Source organism: Lathyrus oleraceus, chromosome 3, assembly GCF_024323335.1.
Source record: "Lathyrus oleraceus cultivar Zhongwan6 chromosome 3, CAAS_Psat_ZW6_1.0, whole genome shotgun sequence".
NCBI lineage: Eukaryota > Viridiplantae > Streptophyta > Magnoliopsida > Fabales > Fabaceae > Lathyrus > Lathyrus oleraceus.
In genome coordinates this window covers 502,709,557-502,733,404 of record NC_066581.1, presented here as the reverse complement: position 1 = coordinate 502,733,404, position 23,848 = coordinate 502,709,557, and the positions used below count along the sequence as shown (strand labels likewise).

Here is a 23,848-nt window from a genome sequence, read left to right as displayed (position 1 = left end):
ATAAAATATTATTAATAAAATACTTAAACAATAAAGTAAAATCTATATTCAATTCAATTCCATTCGGTTCCCCTCCATTCTCTCTCATCAATCCTAACATAGCCACTAGACATGACAACAATATCGTGATTACCCCGCCGAGGTTGAAAGGGAAAACCCACTTTCACTTAATTCGAGTTTGAGCTTAGGTTTTCCCCAATTTTAAAATATGGGTATGGGAAAATAATTGAGACATTAATACCCACCCCAAACCTACATCGTTGTTAATTTGGATGGTTTGATTTTGATAATTTAAAATATGATTTGTTTGATTAATACATTGATATTTAGTTTATACTTTATTATTTAAAATATTAATGATACTGGTTACTTTCAGTCGAAAAAAAGATTAAGGTAAAGTGATCCAATTTCACCTTACTTTTTTGTGCTCTGAATGGATAAACTTTCATACATGATTAGTGAAGTTATGGAGAAAGGGGATTGGATTGACATTAAGGCGGATAGATGAGGCTCAATCATCTCTCATTTAAATTTTGTTGATGATTTACTCATTTTTGGTAAAGAAACTAGGAGTCAGATGCATTGTGTGAAAATTGTCCTCAATAATTTTTCCAGCAGTCATGGCAAAGAGTTAGCATTGCTAAAACTATAGTGTTGCTCTCTAAAACTACTTCACATCTGGTTAAGAGAAAGGTTTTGAATATGCCAGATTTTAAGGAAACAAATGACTTGGGCTAATACCCAGGTGTGCCTTTAACATGTAAAACTCATAAGCACAAAGATTTCACTTATCTTTTGGAGAATGTCAAGACCAAGCTAACAAGTTGAAAATCCAAGCACACGTGCTTTGCAGGTAGGGTAACCCTATCCAAATAAATCTTTTAGGTTATGCCTACATACACAATTATGTCATGTGCACTACCTAAAGAAAGCCTCAAAGAAATTCATGTTTTACATAGGAATTTTATTTGGGGTGACACTGAGAGTGAGAAGCATACTCATGCAATAAATTGAAGCATTATCAATAGTCCTAAGATGATGTCAAACTTGGGATTAAGGAATCTTATTATGACCAACAAGGTATGCTTGTTGAAGTTTGGATGAGAACTTTTGAGTGGAGATAACAGTCTATGGTGCCAAGTTCTTAGAGGAAAGTATGGTTGAGGTGGTGAGAACTTTCGTAATGTAACTATTAAGCTAACTGCCTCTAGTTTCGGAAGAATATTGGTAAGGATTGGCATACACTATAGTCTCTCATTCATTAGGATGTTGGGAATAGGGAAACAACCAATTCCTGGACCTATGCTTGGATCCCTTCGGAGGTTATATGGAATAATGAAAGAAGTGCAAACTTAACCAATTCTCAAATTGGCAATTTCGCAGTGCTTATCATATATTAAGCTCCAATAGTAGTGACAACCATCAAGATTCAGAATGGGAGCTTATCTGGAACTTGAAAACCCCGAAAGGATCATAGCGTATATTTGGCTCATGATAGCCTTATCACAAGAGATCCCTATTATTGGGATTATACGGAGGAAATCGAAACTATGATGCATGCTCTGAGAGATTGCGTTGTTGCTAAACCAGTATGGCTCTCACTTGTTAGAGCTTCATGTTGGAATATTTTCTTCAATGCATGTTTGTAGGATTATATGTGTATGAACTTGCAGAACAACTATGGGAAAGGAAACTTAGAGGTTTGGAAAATATTATGGACGATAACTTGTTATTCCTTGTGTTATTGTCGTAATAAGAAGATCCACGATAAGAACTATATTAGACATACTATGTTTAATGATGATATCAATATCAAGTTTCGATACTACATCAGGAGTTTCGATCTGCAGCGAAGGCTGGACATTTCGACCCAGACTTTGGTCCGCATCATGTGGAAACCATCACATGAGAAATGAATCACGACCAATGTAGATGGAGTTGTGAAGAAAAATGGGAAAATTAGTTGTGGTGGTTTACTTTGAGATTCACTTGGCAAGTGACTTGGAAGTTTCTCCAAGAATATTGGCGTTTGTAGTGTATTCTCAGCAAAGATGTGGGGGGTGCTCAAAGGCCTAAAATTTTCTCTTGGAAAAGGCTACGTGAAGGTTGAGTTACAAATTGATAAAAAAAAGTATTGTTGAGGCCATTAACAAGAGGTACCCAAGAATAAAGGAAGATGGTGGTTTGATCCAACAAATAAATAACTGCTTCAACGAGGAATGAGAGATCAAAATATCTCATGTACATAAAGAGGCCAACCATAATGTAGATGCAATGACGAACAAAAGTCTTCAACATGAATTAAGATTAAAGATTTATGAAGATTGTCCTTATGATCTTATTGCGTTTCTTTCGAATGATGTTGTTGGGACTACCACCTTCGTGCTGTTTTTATGTAACTGGTTTCTCTTTTGGACCAGACCCTTTTGATTATTTTTTAAAAAGATTTTGTTAATTATTATTTCTAATATTTGTTAGATTTTTGAATATATTACGAGTTTGAGCAAATAAACTATTTTAAATTTAAAAAATTGATCCATATGCTAGGATGAGACGAGTCAGAGATACCTAAAGTAATTATCTTTGTTTAGATTTGAGGCAATGAATGAATATTTATTAGGGATTGAAGTTTGAATACAAAAAAGATAAAATTTGTCCCCTCCCTACCAGGTTGCAATGCCTAATAGCCATCAATATTTATCTATAATATAATGAAATTTGACGTTGTGGAAATTTAGATCCAAATTTTACTTTTTCCAACCAAAGTAGCACTTGAAAGTGGTTTTTAATTTGGTTATACAATTTTATGCCTATTATTTTGGTTTAGTAACCAGTTTTCCTCTCATTTGGTTGAAAACCAACAAAATTTATTCAACTTTCAATAAGTCACTTTCCAAAACTTTTTTTTTCATTTCTCTCTCCCCCTTATCTGTTATCTATTTGCAACGAAATCCTTATGCCTTTCAATATCTCATCCTTTTCTCTCATTTCTTCCTCTTCTGATATCTTCTCTCTTGTTGCCTTTCTCTTCCTCTTCTTCTTTCTTCTCTCTTCCGCTGCCTGTCTCTTCCGCTTCTTCTTTCTTCTCTTTTCCTTTTCTTGAACCAAGACTATAGGGTTTTGGGAGGATTTACAGAGATCTACGATTCAAATTTTTTCGATGGTAGATCTATGGCGGTGGCAACATGTTTCATGCGGTGAGTGTGGTGATGGTCCGATTCGAAATAATTTCTGTGTGACTTTCTCAGTTTAGGTTTTATTATTAGCTTATTCAACCTTAAACCCTAAGTTTAGGTTTTTTAAATGATTTTTTTATATAAGAAAACGATTTTAATAATCATCTTTATGTATTATTTGATCTGTTTAGGTTTTGAATGTCAGTATGGTCCACAACAAAAGTCTTAGCACAAGCCAGTATGGTCGACAACAAATTATCATGGAAGAATAGTTCTAATGGTTGTGGATTTGACGGTAAATAAGATATAATTTTTTTCTTGATAGGTCAATTTACATTCCATCACTCTTTTACACTTATAAATCAAATTACATTGTACTATATAGAAGATATGTCAGCTGCAGATTCATTTCACGACAAGATCTAATGGAATGGAGAACTCATGTTGAATATGGATTTTTCTCTGGGATAATTGACCAGGTATGCTGTGTTAAAAAGACAAGTATTTAGGGAACTTTTTAAATATGCATGATGAAAAACTTCTCTTGTTTATCCAAAACGGCGACAACACGCCACAATACGTTGTCGACACGTCTCTGATACGTCGGGGATACAACTAGTTTATCTCATGACTGTTTCGTGTTCTTCAAACTTTCCTCTCTATAAGTACGTCTCCTATATTTTCATTGACTGACGTATCGATGTATCAGATACGTATCGTATCTGATTCCTATATAGGAGACGTACTTATAGAGAGGAAAGTTTGAAGAACACGAAACAGTCATGAGATAAACTAGTTGTATCCCTGACGTATCGGAGACGTGTCGACAACGTACTGTGGCGTGTTGTCGCCGTTTTGGAATGTATCAGAATTTTTTTGTTTTTGTTTTTAAATAATAAAATTTGGATACTCCTTCGATACGTCTCGGCAATGTATCGGGGCGTATTGGTACATTCGGATATGATTCGGCAATGATTTTGAAGTATCCGTGCTTCATAGGTGGTATTATTATATACTCTTATGATTAAATGATGCATGCATGTGTTATATTATATAGATAGAAATTGTAGTCAGTATATATATGTACTTGAAATAATTTAATATAATAGGACAACACAGTGGAGAACACAATTATATGCAACTGAGCATATATACGTTTAGTGTAATTGGTTTAATTCTCTCACATAAGAGCATGGGAAAGAATCTGTAATAAAAATTAAGTGATATATTGTGTGAAATTTAATCATGAAACAATGTCGCTTTGTGAGAGAGTGATCCTTAATCATAATGTTACCTTTTTATTTTATTTTATAATTTTGCTTGTTTTTTTGGTGCTCGTACTATTACTATGACGAGTGTAGTCGAGATCGAGTGCTAGATCATAAGATTGTTAGATCTTATGTGCTAAGGGTGCCTGAGAGTGCTACGATCAGAGAAAGATCATTTTCGTCAACGCCGTGGTCAAAATCGAGCTTTTTGAAGCAAGATCGTGAAATTGTGCTTGTATTATTATTTCGTGTTTTTGTGTATGTGTATATATGGTATGAAATTACCATTTTTCACAAGATCGTAAAAAAAAGTGTTGGGTCTTACGTGCCGTGCTAGCTATCCGAGTTTTATGATCTTTCACAAGCCGACCGATCCTACTTAAGATCTCGTGCTTGAGACTACATTGACTATAACAGACTTGTAGGCTATCATCTTAACAAAGTCATTTGATGACAATGACTAGTGTCCATTTTAAAATAATGAAAATCTAATATCAAAGTTTAAAGGAAAAAAGTTTGATATTTGGCTTGTCTTTTATGCTCTATATTTAAAGAAAAAAAGTTTGTTTTATTTTTTCTGTCAAAGATTTGGTCATGAGCCAGAGCCTTAGTTTCAAGGTAGACAGTATTGCCATGGTTCTGTTAAAAGACAAGAAAGTTATTTGGAGATGCTGTGTTTTGTTTTTCATGTGTTTATGCATGTGTTTTTGTACATTCTTTTAAAGGCTGCATTTCTTTATTTTATGTTGAATAACTGGTTTTATTTTGATTTGTAGGCCTTGTTTTGGAGTTCCAATTCAAAGACTTCACAATATCTCCTATTTCCAGGTAGATTTTATGATTAACAAACTTGTAGGGCCGTAAAGTATGAATTTAATTTTTGCTTTGTTCTAGAGCTAGCTTTCACCAACTGTCCCTTAAATACGCTGCTTGTTGATTTTATGATTAATAATGAATATGAGTTTAGAAACAACTCTCATTAGTTTTGTGTTTTTAGAATGATCCGTTATTAATTTAGCCTATTTTACCTAATTTGTTTGTTTTGTCTGCGTAGAAATAATGTGTTCTTTGTGTTTTGTTTTATATGTAAAAGGAAATAATGTTGTGCCAATCTTAATTCTGTACAAGAAATTTGATAGTGCATCACTCTTTGTGTTGTGCCATTGCTACAACACTCTCCTCTATTAATCAATCAAGGTATTTGATTTTATTATTTTACATTTTGCCAAGATTTTCAAAAATGGAAAAATTGACGCAACTCTATGTTGTAAGATTTGACATGATTTAGAACTACACCTAACTTTCCATAACGAATGTGACTAACAAAACTGAAATAAAGTTTCAATCTTGTTGATTAGTTTTATTTGTGTGTTTCTGAGTACTTGCCAAAAAAAATGTGTTGAATATTGATTTGCGATTATGAGTAGGAGAGAAAAATATGGTTGATAATGACTATTGATTTGATGCAATAGATTCAATACTAATCCTTATTTATAGGGATACATGGACCAATAGTGGCGCTATCCCGCTATAGCGGAGTGGAGGCCGGCAGCTATGGGAAGAGTCTTAGCGGTGCAGAACACTATAGCGGCCACTATAGGGTAATTAGTGGGTAGCTGAGGTGGAGCAGTTCCTGGCCTGGAGCGGTTTCTGTCCCGCTATTCTTTTCCCCTCCGAAAAACCGATATTACCCCTAAAATTTAAAACATTTTAAGAGTAATTTTGGATTTTTCAATCAAATTTGAGTTGAAAATCAACCCTAACCTTCCTTCACCGACGTTTTTGTACTCAGCCATTCCAAAGAAAAAATCAAAAGTTCCTCCCTCGCCTCTCTCTGCAGTTTATTCTTCCCTCTGCACTTCATATGTATATAATTATTATTCATATAACTTATCTAAAAAATGATCAAATAACGGTCATCTCACTATACGTTATCCTACTATCTCGTTTTTGGGGTCAGCCTCTCCGTGCTGCTATCTGGGATTGACTACTCTGGATATTATAAGATATTTTATAATATTCTAACATATATACGTATTGAAGTATACTTATGGTGACAGGAATTTGGTAATACGCTGCTCGTGCTTTTTGTGAAGGCACCGTGAGAGTGAAGTTGCTGAGTATAGATAGATATTAGCTTCTGTTATTTGCTGTTTAACCCTGCTGCTATTTATAATCCGAGAAAAAAATTAAAGAGATTAATGGGTAGTCCAAAGTTGCCAAAGAAAAGAGTAGCCTTTGTTTTGATTGATGGGTTGGGTGATGTGTCGCTGCCAAGGTTGGGATACAAGACGCCTCTTCAGGCAGCGAAACTTCCCAATTTGGATGGGATAGCATCTGCTGGGGTTAATGGATTAATGGACCCTGTAGAAGTTGGCTTAGCTTGTGGAAGTGATACTGCTCATCTTTCTCTCTTGGGTTATGATCCTCGAGTTTATTATCGTGGTCGAGGGGCATTTGAATCCATGGGGGCTGGATTGGCCATGTCGCCGGGTGACATTGCTTTTAAGGTTTGTGCAGAACTCTCTTTCGTTATTATTTATATGCAGTTTCAAAATAATCTCCCCTTAACCTTACTTTTCAAAAGCATTATTCATGCTAATAGCTTGATGAAATATTTGTCAAAAAAAACTGTCTTCCTGCAGTCAAATTTTGCAACTCTTGATGAGAAAACTGGAACTGTCACTAGTAGGAAAGCTGACAGGCACTTTGAAGAAGAAGGTCCCATACTATGTGCCGCCCTCGATGGAATGAAGCTTCCATCTTTCCCTCAATATGAAGTCAGAGTCAGGTGAAGATGTCTAAGGTTGCTATAAGATTTAAGGGTTAATTGTTGGTGTAGGTGACCACTCATTATGGTTAATGTGGTTCTTATTAGAGAAATCGTTTTAATAAATCTCTTAGTCATATCGTAAATTTGGAGGATTTTGGATGGTTGAGCTCTACTTTGTCTGGTTCAAAGATTTCTTTCCAAAATTTTAAAATTCAACCTTCAAAGTTAAATTGATATGTTGTGATTACAATTTACAAGTTGATTAAGACATGAACTCATGATTTCAACAGACTAATATTAACAGGTCATTCTACGTCTTTGTAATTCTTTTCACAGGTATGCTACAGAACATAGATGTGGAGTGGTTGTTAAAGGACCAAATTTGAGTGGAAATATATCCGGGACAGACCCGTTAAAGGACAACCGCTTACTTTTGAAAGCAGAAGCTTTAGATGAATCTCATGAAGCAAGGAACACTGCTGATGTTGTTAATGAGCTGTCTAAGGAAATAACGAAAATTTTGGTTTCTCATCCTGTGAATGCTCAACGTGCCGCAGAAGGGAAGAATATTGCAAATGTTGTCCTTTTAAGAGGATGTGGCATTCGAATTGAGGTTTGTTCTTTATGTTCATAACATAATCTACACAATTATCTTTAAAAAGGTGAGATGTATCGTATCGGGTTTTTCCGTTAAAAAAAGAAGCATAACTATTGAAGTGGTCTTTCAATAACTTCAGGGACTTTGTACTTTTTCTGCGACTATGTAAGATGAACTATAATCCGTGTATTAAACGGTTATGTGTATATGTAAATTGTAATAGCTATTGCATTTATTGCTTTTACATTATATATTACAGGTTACGCCATTTGCAGATAAACACGGTTTGAGGCCATGCATGGTAGCTCCAACGAAAATAATTGCTGGTCTAGGCTTATCACTTGGTATTGATATTCTAGAAGCACCTGGAGCAACCGGAGACTATCGAACTCTACTAACTTCGAAAGCAACAGCAATAGCTAAGGCGCTCTCGGCTCCTTCGCAGTCTAGCCCCCGAGTTTTTGTACCTGGAGAGGATGAGCATAAAGCAGGTCCCTCAGATGGCTATGACTTTGGATTCCTTCATATTAAGGTTGAAATTTTTAAGTTTCGGTTTCTTCATCTGTTTTTACTTTTCAGCATTTTGCCGCAAAACTTCATACCTATTTTAAATGAATCCCATATGTTATTGTTTCTGCAGGCAATAGATGATGCAGGCCATGACAAAGCAAGCATTCTCAAAGTCAAAGCATTAGAAGCTGTTGATACTGCAATCGGGCAGTTGGCAAGATTACTCTGGGAAGCAGAATCAACAGGAAAATTTCAGTTTTTCCTTTGTGTCACAGGAGACCATTCTACACCAGTAGAATACGGAGATCACAGCTTTGAACCAGTTCCGTTTTCTATTTGTCGGTTGAAGGACTTCGTAGGTGCAATTGGCGAATCCGTTATTCGCGAAACTTCTCTAGATCCATTTCCTCTTCCAAGTGTCAAGTCCGGCGAAGATTTGGCTTTCGATTTGGAAACAGAAGAGAAAGACGGCAAATGCTCTCAATCTTATAGCGGCGATTCAGTATATGAATCAAATGAAATTGCAGCTGCAAGGGGGTGTTTGGGGCGGTTCCCTGGAGGAGAAATGATGGGAATCATAAAGAATTTCCTTAACTTAGATGCAGAAGCTATTTAAATCAAGAATGTCAAGGAGATTTCCAAGTTAAAGGTTTTCTGTTTTGTTAAATTAAGTGATATGGGTGCAAAATAAAAAATTAATCAAGTTTTGAGCTTTTGTACTGTTGCAAGTCTTTTCTACTAATAACTATGTAAACTCTCAACTTAAAATAAATGTAACTAATTCTGTTATTTATTTTAGTTTTTAATTTTAGTATTTTTATTGATTTAGATTTGAAGGGTCTAGCTGGAACATGAGAGTATCTTAATTCTATCCCAAAAGTTTTACATATTGCATGTGAAAGTAAGTGATTTTACTTATGACCAATTTTGTTAAAAGTGATTTTTCGACCAAACAATCTCAACAAAATAGTTAAAGATTTAAATAATAATCATTGGATTTATCTGATTTGTTAAAGTGATTTTTCGACCAAACAATCTCAACAAAATAGTTAAAGATTTAAATAATAATCATTGGATTTATCTGATTTGTTAAAGTGATTTATCTGAATTTTTTTCTTCAAAATAATCATATTTTTCAATAAAATTTTTCGAATAACAATATGTTTTCATTAATTTCCAAACTACTTATGTTTCAAATAAAAAAAATTTAAAACATTGAACACAAATTAATTGAATTGGGGCTTGTATTTGACAAATTAGAGGTCAAGTCAATTGAATTGACGTCTTTTATAGGTTAAACCAATCTAATTTGCGTTTATGTATTGCTTTTAGGAGGAAGCGTCAATTCATCGGACTCTTATGTGTTTGATATTTTTTTTAATCCATTTAATTAATTAAAAAACTTCAATAAAATGAATAATATTTAATTTAAATTGAATTAGATACGAGAATATTGTTTACATTAACGATCGACTCGTTTGATCATACATGTCATCGGTTTCACATCCCCTAAGTATTCTTTCTCATACAAGTATATGTTGATTCATCCCAGGTGTTGATACGAGGTACCTGGAGCATCACCGTCACTGAATTCCCTAATAAGTTCTTGTAATTCTACATCTTATTGTGTATGCATTGATACGTTGTCGTAACTAAGTTGGTTGTCCATGTCGTTGTAGTTGAGTTGTGTTGTTTGGGTTAATGGGGTTATTGGTGAACGGCCTGGTCGATTGAACAACGACATTGGTGTGAATGTTTCGTTGGGAAAGGAAGAAATGGTTGTTGTGGTGTTTAGTAACCATATGTTTGTTGGATGTTTTGGTGTTGTGATGTTATGATGTTTTGGCTATGGTAGAAAATGTTTGTGTTATATGTTTCTCGGGTGTTTTGGCTATGGTAGGATGATGTGTTGGCGACATATGTTTGTTAGGTGTTTTGATAATAACCATGTTGGTGGTGGTGGTATGGGGTATGTTCTTGGTTTGGTGGTTTGGTGTGTGACATGTATTGGTTGTGAGTTTGGGTGTTTGTGGGTTGATAATTTTGTTGGCTAGAGTGTTATGTGTGTGTGTTATTTGGTAATTTTGTTAGGGTTTAGATGTTGAAGCTTGATATGTGTAAGTGGTTTGACGCGTGTCGTATATGTTAGACGCTAGTACCGATCTAGAAGGGGGGTTGAATAAACCAGTTTTTGAAATTTAGCGCTTTTTAAAAATGTTTTCAACGGTTGCGGAAGCACCCTAGATTTTAATCGTCTAAATGATCTGTTAATGGAAAGACCGAATATGCGTGAAACCGAATAAAATTACTAAGATAAAGCTTATCAACCACTATCTAAATCAATCAATCAACCATTTTGTTATTGTCAATTATAAAACATTCTAATCATAAGACTCGTTTCTGACGAGGTTTATACTTTATCCTTTTGGACGCCTCCATCATCTAAGCCGCCTAAGTCTCAGTTGATTATACTCATTTTGTTCTTGTCAATTATAAAACATTCCAATCATAAGACTCATTTTTGACGAGGTTTATACTCTATCCTTTTGGACGCCTTCATCATCTAAGCCACCTAAGTCTCAATTGATTATACTCATTTTGTTCTTTTCAATTATAAAATATTCTAATCATAAGACTCATTTATTTCTATGTTTATACTCTATCCTTTTGGAAAGTCTTTCACACTCGGGAATATGGAGATGGAAAATTAGGAGTATTGTTAGGAAGAAAAACGGCAAAGGAGAAATTTTTTCTCCCATACAACTCAAAACTAGATATTGGATTTAGAATTGATTTAATATTTGTATTCTATTTGAATGTTTTAATAAAATAAATAATTTTTTTATGAATATATGTTTTACGGTGCAAATTCATCTTTGCTAATAAAGTTCATTATAATCTAGAATAATGGACAATTAAATTATATTAAAAAATACATGATATGTTATATCCGGAATGTTATTGTTTTGAATAATCGACTAAGGATATTTTTGAAATTGATTGATTTTTATGATGATGTAATATTATTTGAACTATGTGTTTTCTTGTTTGTTTAAGTGGTGTTTGCCTAAGTGAGGATATTGTAAATTAAAATTTATGATTTTTTTATGTGCATGATGGTATATTAATTGGATTGTATATGATTGCATTAGTGGCGTGAATTTTCTTAATGGAGGGATTTGCCTTAGGGGCATGATTGTCTTTTATCATCATGATATGGCATGTGCATTTCTGTGTGGTGTCTTAGTGACATATTATTTTTCTTATTGGTATGAGATGAATTTTTTGTGGTGCCTTAGTGGCAGGTTAATTATATCCTTATCATATAATGCTAAGAGCATGCATATGTGAATTTTTGTTTTTGAAACTTTTTATTTATTGATATATGTGTTTGAAATTGATTTATGTCCTTGAGATGTGTGTGTGTGTGTGCGCGCGCATCTGTGTATGTGCGTGTGTGTGTGTGCGTGCGTGCATGCATGTGTGAGGGCGTGTGTGCGCGTGGGTGTGTTGTAACACCCTAAACCCCGCAACTTTTACTTTAAGAATTACAGGACAATCTAAGGTGTCACCAATGATAAAACCTCTAAAATCATTCAAATATTAATAAACATGCAGCGGAAATACCAACATCATACAACACCTATCATCGCACGCTCACCTTCACTTAGGGTATCATTACGGCAGTATCGATTCTAATCGGATAAATAAATATAAACTCAATATTTTAGTCTTTAAAACTCATTTAAATAAAACATTCTTAAAAAACAATAGTTATTAAACTAGACTCTAAAACACTTCAACATAAGCCAATGAACTATTAAATTTCAACAAAATAATCAAATAAACATTCTCGACCCCGATGTTACAAGATTAGAGCAAGACTTTAAAAAAAATAAAACTAAAGAAGTAACTCCTTAAGATAACTTCACTTACTGAAGCAACTACTCATGAGTGTCTGCATGATGTCCATGTAAAGACAATATTCAATCATAAGGGTGAGAAATACATTCAAATAATAAACGACACATAAACAATCAGAGTAGATTAAATATAATGCAGTTCAAGCATAATCCACTATACAACACGACACATGTATTCAAGTTTCACCCACTTCACAATAATACACAACAAATATGCAATGTGACTCTCAACAACATTATGGACTCGTATGCATACGGTACCGATCTCAGTAATAGTTCCAATTAAGAACCGAATTCCAATAAAATGTGAATCCGTGAAGCCCACACCAAGCTTCAAGTCTCAACATCAATCTTAGGATAATTATCGGTCACCAATATCGAAATCTGTAATCACCTCTTTCACAACAACAATAACTCATGATTCATGAACGAATGTATGCATCATCACAATAACTCAACAATAGAAACATGTCATACCCTAATTTTCAACCTAAGATGTCACCATAATTTGTATCATTTGCATGACATCTAGCATCTTTTCATTACTAACCTATTGAAAATACAAAAAGATTTTCTACTTTGTTTGTCTTAAGTTAGGGTTTTGCACCAAGAGCTTTCAAAGATTGATCAATCAAGACTTTGCATGAGTTTCAACATTTCAAGCTCGTCACCTTCCCAAGTGATCAAGTGACTCCCATCAACAAGAATCAAGTTCAAGATCATTCCATCTCAAATTCACCAAGGTCAAAGTTCATCTGATACCCTCAACTAGGGTTTTGACCCAAAGTCAACTAGTTGACTTTTTAGCTAAGACATGATCCCAAAGCTTTAAGTATGGTTCAAAGATTTCAAATACATCATAAGTGATCCATTCACATCATCCAAAGTTTGACTTTTGATACTTTTTGTCAACTATGAACTTCTCAACTCAAGCATCATAAAAATATGGTTGATGGATGCATTTGATCAAGAGAAAACAAAAAATTGGAGGTTACTTGCAGAAAGGGCAAGATTTGGTGTGTCTATGAATTACACTTAAGTTGGTTACTGATCGAGATGAAATCTTTATTAAAAATCTATTATTTATTGTAGTGTTTAGTTTAATTACAATTATGTCTCTATTTTATCTTATTCACGAAAATAATTCTCATATTTCAAATTTAAAGAATTTTGATCTCTTTTGAAATTAATGACGTGTCTATTTTCTAAAGATGTGTAACTTAAATTTTTTATTCTTAAAATTTCACAAATAATGATACATTATTTAAAAATAAATATATCATTACTTGAAAATTTTAAGAGACGTCAAACTTATTTAAATTTGAATTATGATAACGAGTTTTGTAATCCATTAAAATAGAGAGACCAAAACTATAATTCAACTTAAATATTATTTTAAAAATAATTATTTAATTTTATATATATATATATATATATATATATATATATATATATATATATATATATATAATATATATATATATATATATATGAGACATGTTGTCAAAATTGAGTTTATATATTTTAAAATTTTAATAAATGTATATAGTAATTTAAAAGTGTTTATACTTACTTTTTTAAATGGTCATTTATAATTATATAAATGGACTGATAATTATTAAAATAAAATCAAATATTATAATGGTGTAATTGAAATTTTAAAAAAAATAAATCAAAATTTTAAGTGTTATTATAGTTATTAACTTAAAATTACTACTGTATTATATTATTATATAATTTACTTATACAAGTAATATATATAGAAGAAAAGCTGAAATGTTAGGATTTCTCACAAGTATATATGAAAGATAATAAATGAAAGTTAGAAGAGGTATTCGTAATAAAGAATCAATATATTTATTAGACAAAATATAAAGCTAAACTAATTATTTACATAAATGCTATTAACGAATATTTATGACATGTTTGAAATACTTTTCAATTTTAGTTCTTAAAATTTGTTTTTCAAATCTATTTTTAAGAAAAAAATTAACAAAAAAATTATTTGATAAACTAATTTTTAAAAACTGTTGTGAAAATATGAAAATGAAAAAACTTGTTTGATAATCTAATTATTTAATAGTATTTTAAGAAGAGAATAAAAATGTATATTTTGTCATCTACTTTTAAAATCTATTTTATTGTATAAAATATTACAAATTTAAAAAAATTAATTGATATTTGTTCGAATACAAATAATTGGGTTAAATTAATTTTTAAATTTACAAATCACATAACACTTGTTTGATGAATATTTTTATTTATTTTTTAATTATTATTTTTAATAACGTTTCTGTAAAAAAATATGAATTAATTATTTTTAATAAATTTGATAATTTTGAATAGTTTAAAATTTTTAAAAATATATAAAGTTGTAATTACCATGCAGAATGTGATATAAAGTATGGAGGAGAAAATATTGTGTTAAAAAATTAAATAATAAAACCAAAAATAAATAAAAATAAATTATAAGAACATTAAAAAAAAGAAAAAAAATAGTATTAATAAGATTTAACTATATAATATTTCAAAGTCGAAGAGATAAATTCAATATTTTAGAAATCGTATTGGACCTGTCGATTGAACCGATCGAATCAAAAATCAAAGGGGTCATTGGTATGGTTTGATTGGTGGATCGGATAAGCTATTAAGTCAGTGAGAATTGACCAAACCGATCAAAATCGATAAAAATGGAAGAACCAACGAGTTTTAAAAATCGACAGATTAATTGCTTGTTTTTTTTCACAAAATACGACACCATTTTGATAAAAAAATTTTAAACTAGTAAAGGACCCGTGCGTTCGCACGGGTCGCCCAAGTGCAATAATTTATTTAAAAAAAATTAAAATATAATATATTTTTTGTTTATATATATATATATATATAATATATATATATATATATATATATATATATATATATATATATATATATATATATATATATATATATATATATATATATATATATATATATATATATATATATATATATATATATATATATATATATATATATATATATATATAGTTGGATCAACATACACAAATTTATTGCATAAGAGTTTTTTTAATGTAATGGATGTTAAATGATCAATAAATGGGTTCAAAAAATTTCCACAAATAACTTTTTCCAGTTTGGGACATAATAAAGTAAAACATTATTAATTTATAGTAATATAATTTGCTTAATTTTTTTGTATACTATATTAAGGAAATAATCAAAAAATATAATACAAAAATATTTTTACAATTGATTGGTATATTGATATATAATAAACATTCCAGTGTTAATGTTATGAATAAACATTCCATTTATGATTGAGATTTTGGACATAAGAAATAAAAATATAGTAAGGTTTAATGCAACAAAAGATATCGAAACAAAAGGTTCACAATTTTAGTTAAAATTGTGAGAAATAAGTCCAGCAACAAAAATGATTTAACTTCGTACAATTCTTTGGTCCTCAAAAAACTGGGTTTATACAAAACATGTCCGCAACCTTTTAGGAAGTGATGATTCATTAACCTGTAAAAAACAATTACATCCATATAAACAAATATTAAATATTAAAACATAATGTATATTTTATTGTCACATTTTTAACTCATAATATAGATTTTAATATTATTATTGTCACTTTACTTAAAAACGTTGAATATAAATAATATAAATCATATGTTTCCTTTTATAAAAAATAATATCTATGTATATAGATAAAAAGAAGCCAAATAAATTTTAATAATAAAGATACATTCGAGTCATTTTTTCTTAAACATGAATATCAATAACACTTATATGTAATAAAATAAAAGAAAGAAACATATATATTTATAGTCTTACAAATAATGTAGTTATATCATAAATATTAAATCAATTTTACTTTTTTTATAAATAAGACAATTAATTTTAATAAAGGATAAAAATATGTATTCTTTTCTCTTATCACCCTAATATTTTTCATATATTTTAAAAAAATAACTAATAAATCTAATTGATATCTTTACTTTACTAATCTTTCAAAAAAAAATTATATATTAATAAGTGTAATCAATTATTATTATTATTAATATTATTATTATTATTATTATTATTATTATTTATTAAATTTGAAATAAAATAAATTATTTTAAATTCTTATTGGAATGAGGTAAGTATTTTCTTTTTTCCTTGTACCACGTCATAATATCATATACGATTTTTATATCAAACTATATTTAAAAATAAAGTCAATAAAAGCAACACGTTAATCAAAATCCGTTCGCAAATATATATATATATATATATATATATATATATATATATATATATATATATATATATATATATATATATATATATATATATATATATATATATAATTTAATTTTCGACTTTGTAAAAAAGATGAGATTGATAGACGAAAAAAAATAAAAAATCTTACCTTTTCTCCTTTGCAACTCTGACACACAAATGCTGGATGAACAACAACTGAAATGGAAATTGAAACGAAATGATTGTAATCAACCTAAAATGATTTGTAAAGCTATATATCATTTAATTTTCGACTTTATAAAAAAGATGAGATTGATAGACGAAAAAAATAAAAAAATCTTACATTTTCTCCTTTGCAACTCTGACACACAAATGCGCTGATGGATGAACAAATCAACTGAAATTGAAATTGAAACGAAAGGATTGTAATCAACCTAAAATGATTTGTAAAGCTATATACTATTCAATTTTTGATTTTGTAAAAGATGATGAGATAAGTGGATGAAGAAAATAAAACACATACATTTTCTCCTTTTGAATTTGAAACTCCGCCACACCAATGCATTGGCAGATGCAAATTGATTATTATGGGAGAATCAAGGAGATTTAGGGTTAATGGAAATAGTGAAATACATTGAAAGAGTAAAAGAAACCGTAAAAAATGTCTTTGGAAAGATGAAATTGTGTTTATTGGTATTTGTAATTGAAAGGGATACAATGTGTTTTCCTTTAAAATAGAGATACAATGTAATAATTATTAATATATTTTTCTTTAAAATAGAGATACAACGTAAAGGAAAATAGAGATACAATGTAATAATTATTAACATTGGATTAACAAATACCAATAATGCAAAAAGACAATTAGAGACTTGAATAACCATGTTTTATTAATTTTAATTAGGTTATGACGTAAATTTGGTAGTAATTAACTTTTATATATTAAAAGTAGATAATTAAAATATAATTAGATTTTTCTTAAAACTTAATTGGAACACCTTTCACTCCTTAAATCTAATTTATTAGACAATGCATTATTTGTTATTCGAGTTTATTTTATTTAGATTTGTATTATGTACTATTTTGTTGTGTGTTATGAATATGTTTAAAATTTGAGTTTAAAGAATGAATTTGTTAAATTATAATATTTTAAATTTTTGAAATTTTATAGGTGTCGGGATTTTTTTAGAGACTGAATCATTTGATTCGATCGATTTAATAACTATACATTTTTTTATTAAGACTGATTTATTCAACCAAATTATTTAGATTAATCTGGTTTAGTCATGCGGTTCGATCAATGATATATTGGTTCAACCAATAAATTTTTGATTCAGTACTCTTATTGATTAGATGATCAATCTGATTTTCTAAATAGTAAATAAATTTATATGAAAGTGAACTTTTATTACTTTGAGGATTTAAAATAAAATTTAAAAAATAGAATAATAATAATAAGAAGAAAAAAAACAAGTAAAAAATGGGATTGTACATTTAATAGATATAGTGAAAATAATTAAGAAATACAATTCTTTTAACTAAAATAAATAAACATATTTGGAAAGGTTACTTATACATAATAAAAGAAATATCATACTCTTTCAAATACATTTTTTTATTTTATTTTAAAAATATAAAAATTATTAAAATTATATTAATGCCATTAATAAAAATTATAAATTTTTTATGTTTTTTCTTCAAATTTTATAATATTAAAAACTGAAAAGTAAGAAGCAAAACACAACTAAATTGTTTCATTTTTACTTTTTAAAATTGAAAAATAGAAAAGGGTTTTTAAAAATAATTTTGCAAAACGTTATATTCAAGCAAGTTTTTAAATTTTAAATTTTTAAAAATTAAAAAAGAGTTTATAAAATGCATTTCAAACGGGCCCTTATTGTTTTCTCTGTGCTTTTTTTTAAGATTTAAAAATAGGTAGAATATTGAAAAGTGGAAAACAAAACATATTTTAGTTGTTTTGATTTTTTTAAATTTAAAAACAACAAAACTTGAAACAGTTTTGAAAAACTATTTCTTAAAACACACAACCCAAACAAATTTTTTAGTTTTTAATTTTTGGAGAAAGAAAAAACAATTTTCAAAAAGTTAATCAAACATACCCTAAGTCCTTGAAAAAGTATTTATTTGGTTAGTATTGTTTTGGTTGTCAATTTATATATGAGTTTATATTATATATTTTGTAAGTTGTCTAATTGATTGATGTCAAGTTAATACAATTTGACGAATATTATTATTTTTAATTTAGTTTTGTGTAAATGAACTTCATAGAAATAGAATGACTGTTCATAGAGAAGTGGTTGTCATGAGACAATTTGTTATACCAGAATAGTGTATAAAAAATCATAAGAACATTATTTTCACTATTTTATACACTTCATAAATTTTATGTTTAATTCATCTTTTACTCAATTAATTTAATTTATTGTTTTTATTTAATCTCTTAATTCAAAAACGTTACACTCTCGTCCTTAAAACATTTTTGGTAGCCTAATAAGTCTCTTTTATTAAATTCTATAGGAAAAACCTTTAAAAAAACACTTATGTGGCAGTTGTGCAGTATATATAAAATATGACATGGCATATTATTTTTGTTTTTCTAATTATTAATATAGTTGTTTTAATTTAAATTATGAAAGTCTTTTCCAACTTTAGAAAGATCATTTCTCAACTCTTCATCTACCAACAAAAGCACACTTGTCTCTTTAAACTCTTCAATTTCGAATCCTAGTTAACTGTTATACTCTCTCATACTATGAAACCCTAGTTGCGAAGAAGACTTGAAGCGATGAAGAAGACAATACTTGGAGCAACAAAGAAAACATTACATAAACGTTTTCACCATTGTTCATTTCTAGTTTTCTTCTAAGGTACGATTATCTGACATGTTTACTATATTAAAAAGCAAACATTTATCATTTTCTACTTCTTCAAAGACTCATTTCTTCATTATTTGGTTTGAATAGGTCATGCCAGGTAGGTTTCAGTGTGTTACCCATCACAGGGTGTATTTGTTGAGTTTAACAAATTAGGTTACAGGGGGTTAAAGGAGGTATGGGAAGTAGACTCTAATTTCAGGAGTTATTTTGAGGTTATGAGTGGTTTAAAAGACTTAGGGTATCCAAAAGTGGAGAGTTTGTGGTATTATGGTGCAATGAATATTAATGAGCTAGTTTTGTTGATAGATGATCCAAGAACAAATATAATGAAAATCACAAAAAACAATGTATATGAATGTGCATTTATATGTCATGCATCCAGTTTGTGGGGAAGAGCCAATACTTTATTGAGAAAATAATGTAGGACCCAATGGAAATGGTGAAGAATGTGAGGTAAGAGATAAGGACGATTTTGGAGGATTATAATAGTTTAGAAGACGATAATTTGGATGATTTGAATAATGGTTTAAAAGGTATTTTTGATGATTTTAGTACTTTTGAAGATTTGAATAATCTAAGTGACAAGTTTGATGAAGGAGGGTCACTGATGTAGAAGATAAAAATGTAGTTCACCAAAAATATTCATGTGAGGATGTTAATTTGGATGGAGACCACTAAGGGTATTGACAAAAAAATATTCATTTGAGGATGTTAATTTGGATGGGAGCACTATGTCTGAGGATGCAATAGTGGATATAACTTTGGAGGGGGCACTAATTATATGATATGTTATTAAGAAACTGATGTATTGGATGACACGCCTTATTTGGTACGTGTTCAAAAGGATTCAATAGTTGATGGACTAATTTGTAACCAAGAAGAAGATGATGGACTGGATTTAACAAAAAAGATGATGGTGGTAGTGAAGATGATGGTGCTTTGAATGTGAACTTTGAAGATTCAGATGAGGACGCTATAAAAATTGGTGAAGATATTGCAGTTGATAATGAGTATGGCAAAGGAAAAGGGAAGGGCAAAGGAAAAGGTATAGGAAATGGGATGGGCAAAGGTAAAGGAAATGGGGGTGTACAAAGGTAAAGGTAAGGGGAAAGCCAAGGTTGGGAGACCAAGGAAACAAAGGGAGGTGGAAGAATCAATTGAAGGTAGTGGTTCAATTGATGATGTGAATGAAGGCGAGGTTCCAAAGGAAAGATTTAGAGGTTTGAGTGACATTGAGGAATATGATAGTGATGAGTTACCTTAAGAGTGTGATAATGAAGATGAAGAGGTTTTAAAAAATGATTTTGAAACATTCAAGCTTCCAAAAAGATTGGAGGATTACAAGTGGAAATTAGAGGCTTATTTTGCTACTAAGGAAGACTTCAAAGAGAAAATTAGAATATATGTCATTCATTCTGGTAGAAACATGAAATTTAAGAAAAATTATAACAAGAAGATGAAAGTGATATGTAAGAAACACTGTCCATGGGAGTCATACTGTGGAAAATTATAAGATAAAGAGCAAACAATTGGATTGTTAGGTAATGCTTCATACTTGTGTTTTCTGCATTTGTAACTTATGATTTGTTTAAGACATTAACATATGACTTGATATAGCACTGGTTCATACTAGTGTTTTCTGCATTTGTAACTTATGACTTGTTTGAGACATTAACATATGACTTGATATAACACTGATTCATATTTGTGTTTTCTGCAATTTTAACAAGCGAGCATGTGAATTTGACTACGAGGTTAGACATATATCATTCAATAGAGAAAAGTTTGTTGTTAATATTTCAAAACATGAATGTTCATGTAGAAAGTGGATGCTGGCAAGAATGCCATGTTGTCATGCAATTTCATGCATAAAAGATTAGCAGTTATAAGTTGATGATTTTGTGCCTGATTGTTACAAAACGGATTGCTATGTGGCTTGTTATGCACCAATGTTATTTCTAGTTAATGGGGAATCTCTATGGACAAAAACATATGTTGTTGATCTACAACCACCACCCATAAAAAGGCAACCTGGTAGACCTAAGAATAAAAGGAACAAGGAGGATGGAGAACAAGTGAGAAATGAGTCACAACTTAAACGAGCAAAATTTGGTATCAAATGCAGTCGATGCCATAAGGATTGTCACAAAAAGGCCACATACAAGCTGCCTACAAATTCAACTTAACCAACACTGCTTGCTACTTCAACTCGGCCAACACCAACTACTACTTCAACTCAGCCAACACCAATTGCTACTTCAACTCAGCCATCACCAGTTGCTACTTCAACTCAGTCAACACCAGCTGCTACTTCAACTCAGTAACCACCCAAAAAGAAAAGGAGACTTCAAAAAGGTTTAAAACATGTTCTGAGCCAACCCTAATAGTTATACTTTATTGTTTTTATGCGTACTAGTTATGCCACTTTTGTCTATCGTATGACTTATAATGCCTATTTTGTAATTTATGACTTATACTGAAAATTTCTATAACTTACGGCTTATAATGCCACTATTCTATGACATGTGGCTTATAATGCCCCTTTGTAGTTTATGACTTATGGCTTATAATGCCACTTTTGTTATGGTTATGACTTATTATTGAAATGATATGGAATGTTATGGTTATGTTACACAATTCCAAATTATATGTAGTTCTGTTCTAATATGTTTATGGGATACAAGTTGCAATTACAAATAACATTTCACTAATAACATGATGACATACACATTTCGCTCATAACAATGTTGATTGTATTAATAACATCTTGACAGATATATTTCACTCATAAACTCACACTTATAACCAAAGACACGCAAAATACATAACAATATTAATAGATACATTTCATGACAAATACAATACACTCATGACAGATAAAATCCCAACCTAAAAATACACTGCTACAAAAACAACATTTAACACTAAGCTCAAAATCCCAACCACAATGGACATTTTCAACCATCCTCTAGTATGGATAACCTGATTCTTCAAAAATTTTGCCTTTGAATTTTCAAATCTCTTTCATCAACAATCACCATCTAACCACTTAAAGAAATTACAATCCTTATTCATATGATTTTTGTAATTTCTACAACCCAAAAATCTCTTCCCAAAATTTACACTATTCATGTCACCCACAATACAAAGAATACAATCATCTTGGCAATAACACTCTATCATCTTATTTCTACGAATAATAGATTCAATTGTTCCAATGGAAGCACTGCTTAACAACTTTGACATTGGAGAAGATTAAAACCCTAAAAACACAACTTTAAGATCTAAAGAGATGAAATGAAACTTGAAACCAAGCTTGATTATAATTCATGTGCAAACACAGGAAAGAAAAATCCCAGGAAAAAAAAAGATGAGATTGAGACTAGAATCAACTTGAAACAAAGACACAACAAAACTTTCTGAAAACACATTTTGATATGATAAATGAAAGAGCAAACATGTTTGATACAAGTGAAAACCTTAAATAATGGTTTTTTAAATCATTTTGCCGAGTCATTTTGTTGTGCATTGCCTAGTTGCCACACCACGTTAACAAGTCTTAACGTTTTCTCAGCAAAATTAACGGAAGAGACAAATAATACTAACAAAACTAATTTTAAGGGACCGAAGTGTAACCTTTTTTTGTTAAGGGACTAAAATGAAATTTTAAATTTACTTAAGGAACCTGGTGACTAATTATACCTAAATTTTATTAATATTTATTATTTTATTTTTTTCTCAATTTATTGATTATGTTAAAAATATATATATATTTTTATATTTTATGAGATGCAAAGTATTAAATTATTGCTATTTTTATATAAAAAAATACACCAATTATATAAAAAAGACTATTTATATAATTTAAATATTATACTTTAAATTATTTTTTTAAAATTATAATACTTGTAAATAATTCAACAAAACTTACCCGTGAATTGCAAGGGAAGATGACTAATTATAAAATATAACCAACATGATTAAAAAAAACATTATAATATATAAACTTTATCGAATAAATGTAAACTAATTTTCTGTTATTACTTTTTAACTTTTAGAATAAGAGTTATACATTTTTTTCTTAATAAGTGAAACTTTATAAAAAATTAATTAATTAATTAATTAATTTTTAGATTTTTTATTTATTTTTCTAAAGCTAAGTTACTACCTTTTTTTATAAAAAAGAAACTATTTATTTTTAGTATTATTTTTCAAATTTAATTTATATAAATAAATCAACTATCCATTTTCAAATTTATATATATTTATAGAAATATTTACTTTAAAATATTCATCTTTTTTCTCTTCTTTTGAATTCTATTGTTTTCAAATCATCAAACATAATTGTTTATGATTTTCATATTTTTGCTTTACAAAAATTAATTATATTTAATTTAAAAATTCATTTGTTTTTCTAGTTTTCACCATTTGACCAATTAACGATTGATG

General features: G+C 29.8%; 2 protein-coding genes across 22 annotated transcripts in view; both read left to right on the top strand.

The window, feature by feature from the left end:
• The first annotated feature begins 3,057 nt into the window (after positions 1-3,057).
• Positions 3,058-23,848, top strand: part of LOC127128400 (uncharacterized) — a 35,136-nt gene continuing 14,345 nt past the window's right edge. For 5 of the 20 annotated variants that reach the window (XM_051057670.1, XM_051057660.1, XM_051057677.1 and 2 more), the window contains exons 1-2: positions 3,152-3,197; positions 3,368-3,471. The gene's annotated coding sequence lies outside the window, so the exon portion shown is untranslated. Of the gene's footprint in view, positions 3,198-3,367; positions 3,472-3,561; positions 3,656-5,220; positions 5,273-23,848 lie in introns of those variants that run through there. The other 15 variants (XM_051057682.1, XM_051057671.1, XM_051057669.1 and 12 more) reach the window with 7 other exon arrangements.
• LOC127128403 (uncharacterized) lies at positions 3,574-9,118 on the top strand. 2 transcript variants are annotated; one of them, XM_051057686.1, is made up of 8 exons: positions 3,580-3,655; positions 5,221-5,272; positions 5,538-5,641; positions 6,505-6,954; positions 7,090-7,235; positions 7,554-7,830; positions 8,075-8,347; positions 8,456-9,118. In XM_051057686.1, exons 4-8 carry the CDS (start codon positions 6,646-6,648, stop codon positions 8,939-8,941), a joined length of 1,491 nt encoding a protein of 496 aa, XP_050913643.1. In that variant the 5' UTR covers positions 3,580-3,655; positions 5,221-5,272; positions 5,538-5,641; positions 6,505-6,645; the 3' UTR covers positions 8,942-9,118. The 2 variants fall into 2 exon arrangements, with proteins under 2 accessions (XP_050913642.1, XP_050913643.1); XM_051057685.1 differs by lacking the exon at positions 5,538-5,641 and having other exon boundaries at positions 3,574-3,655.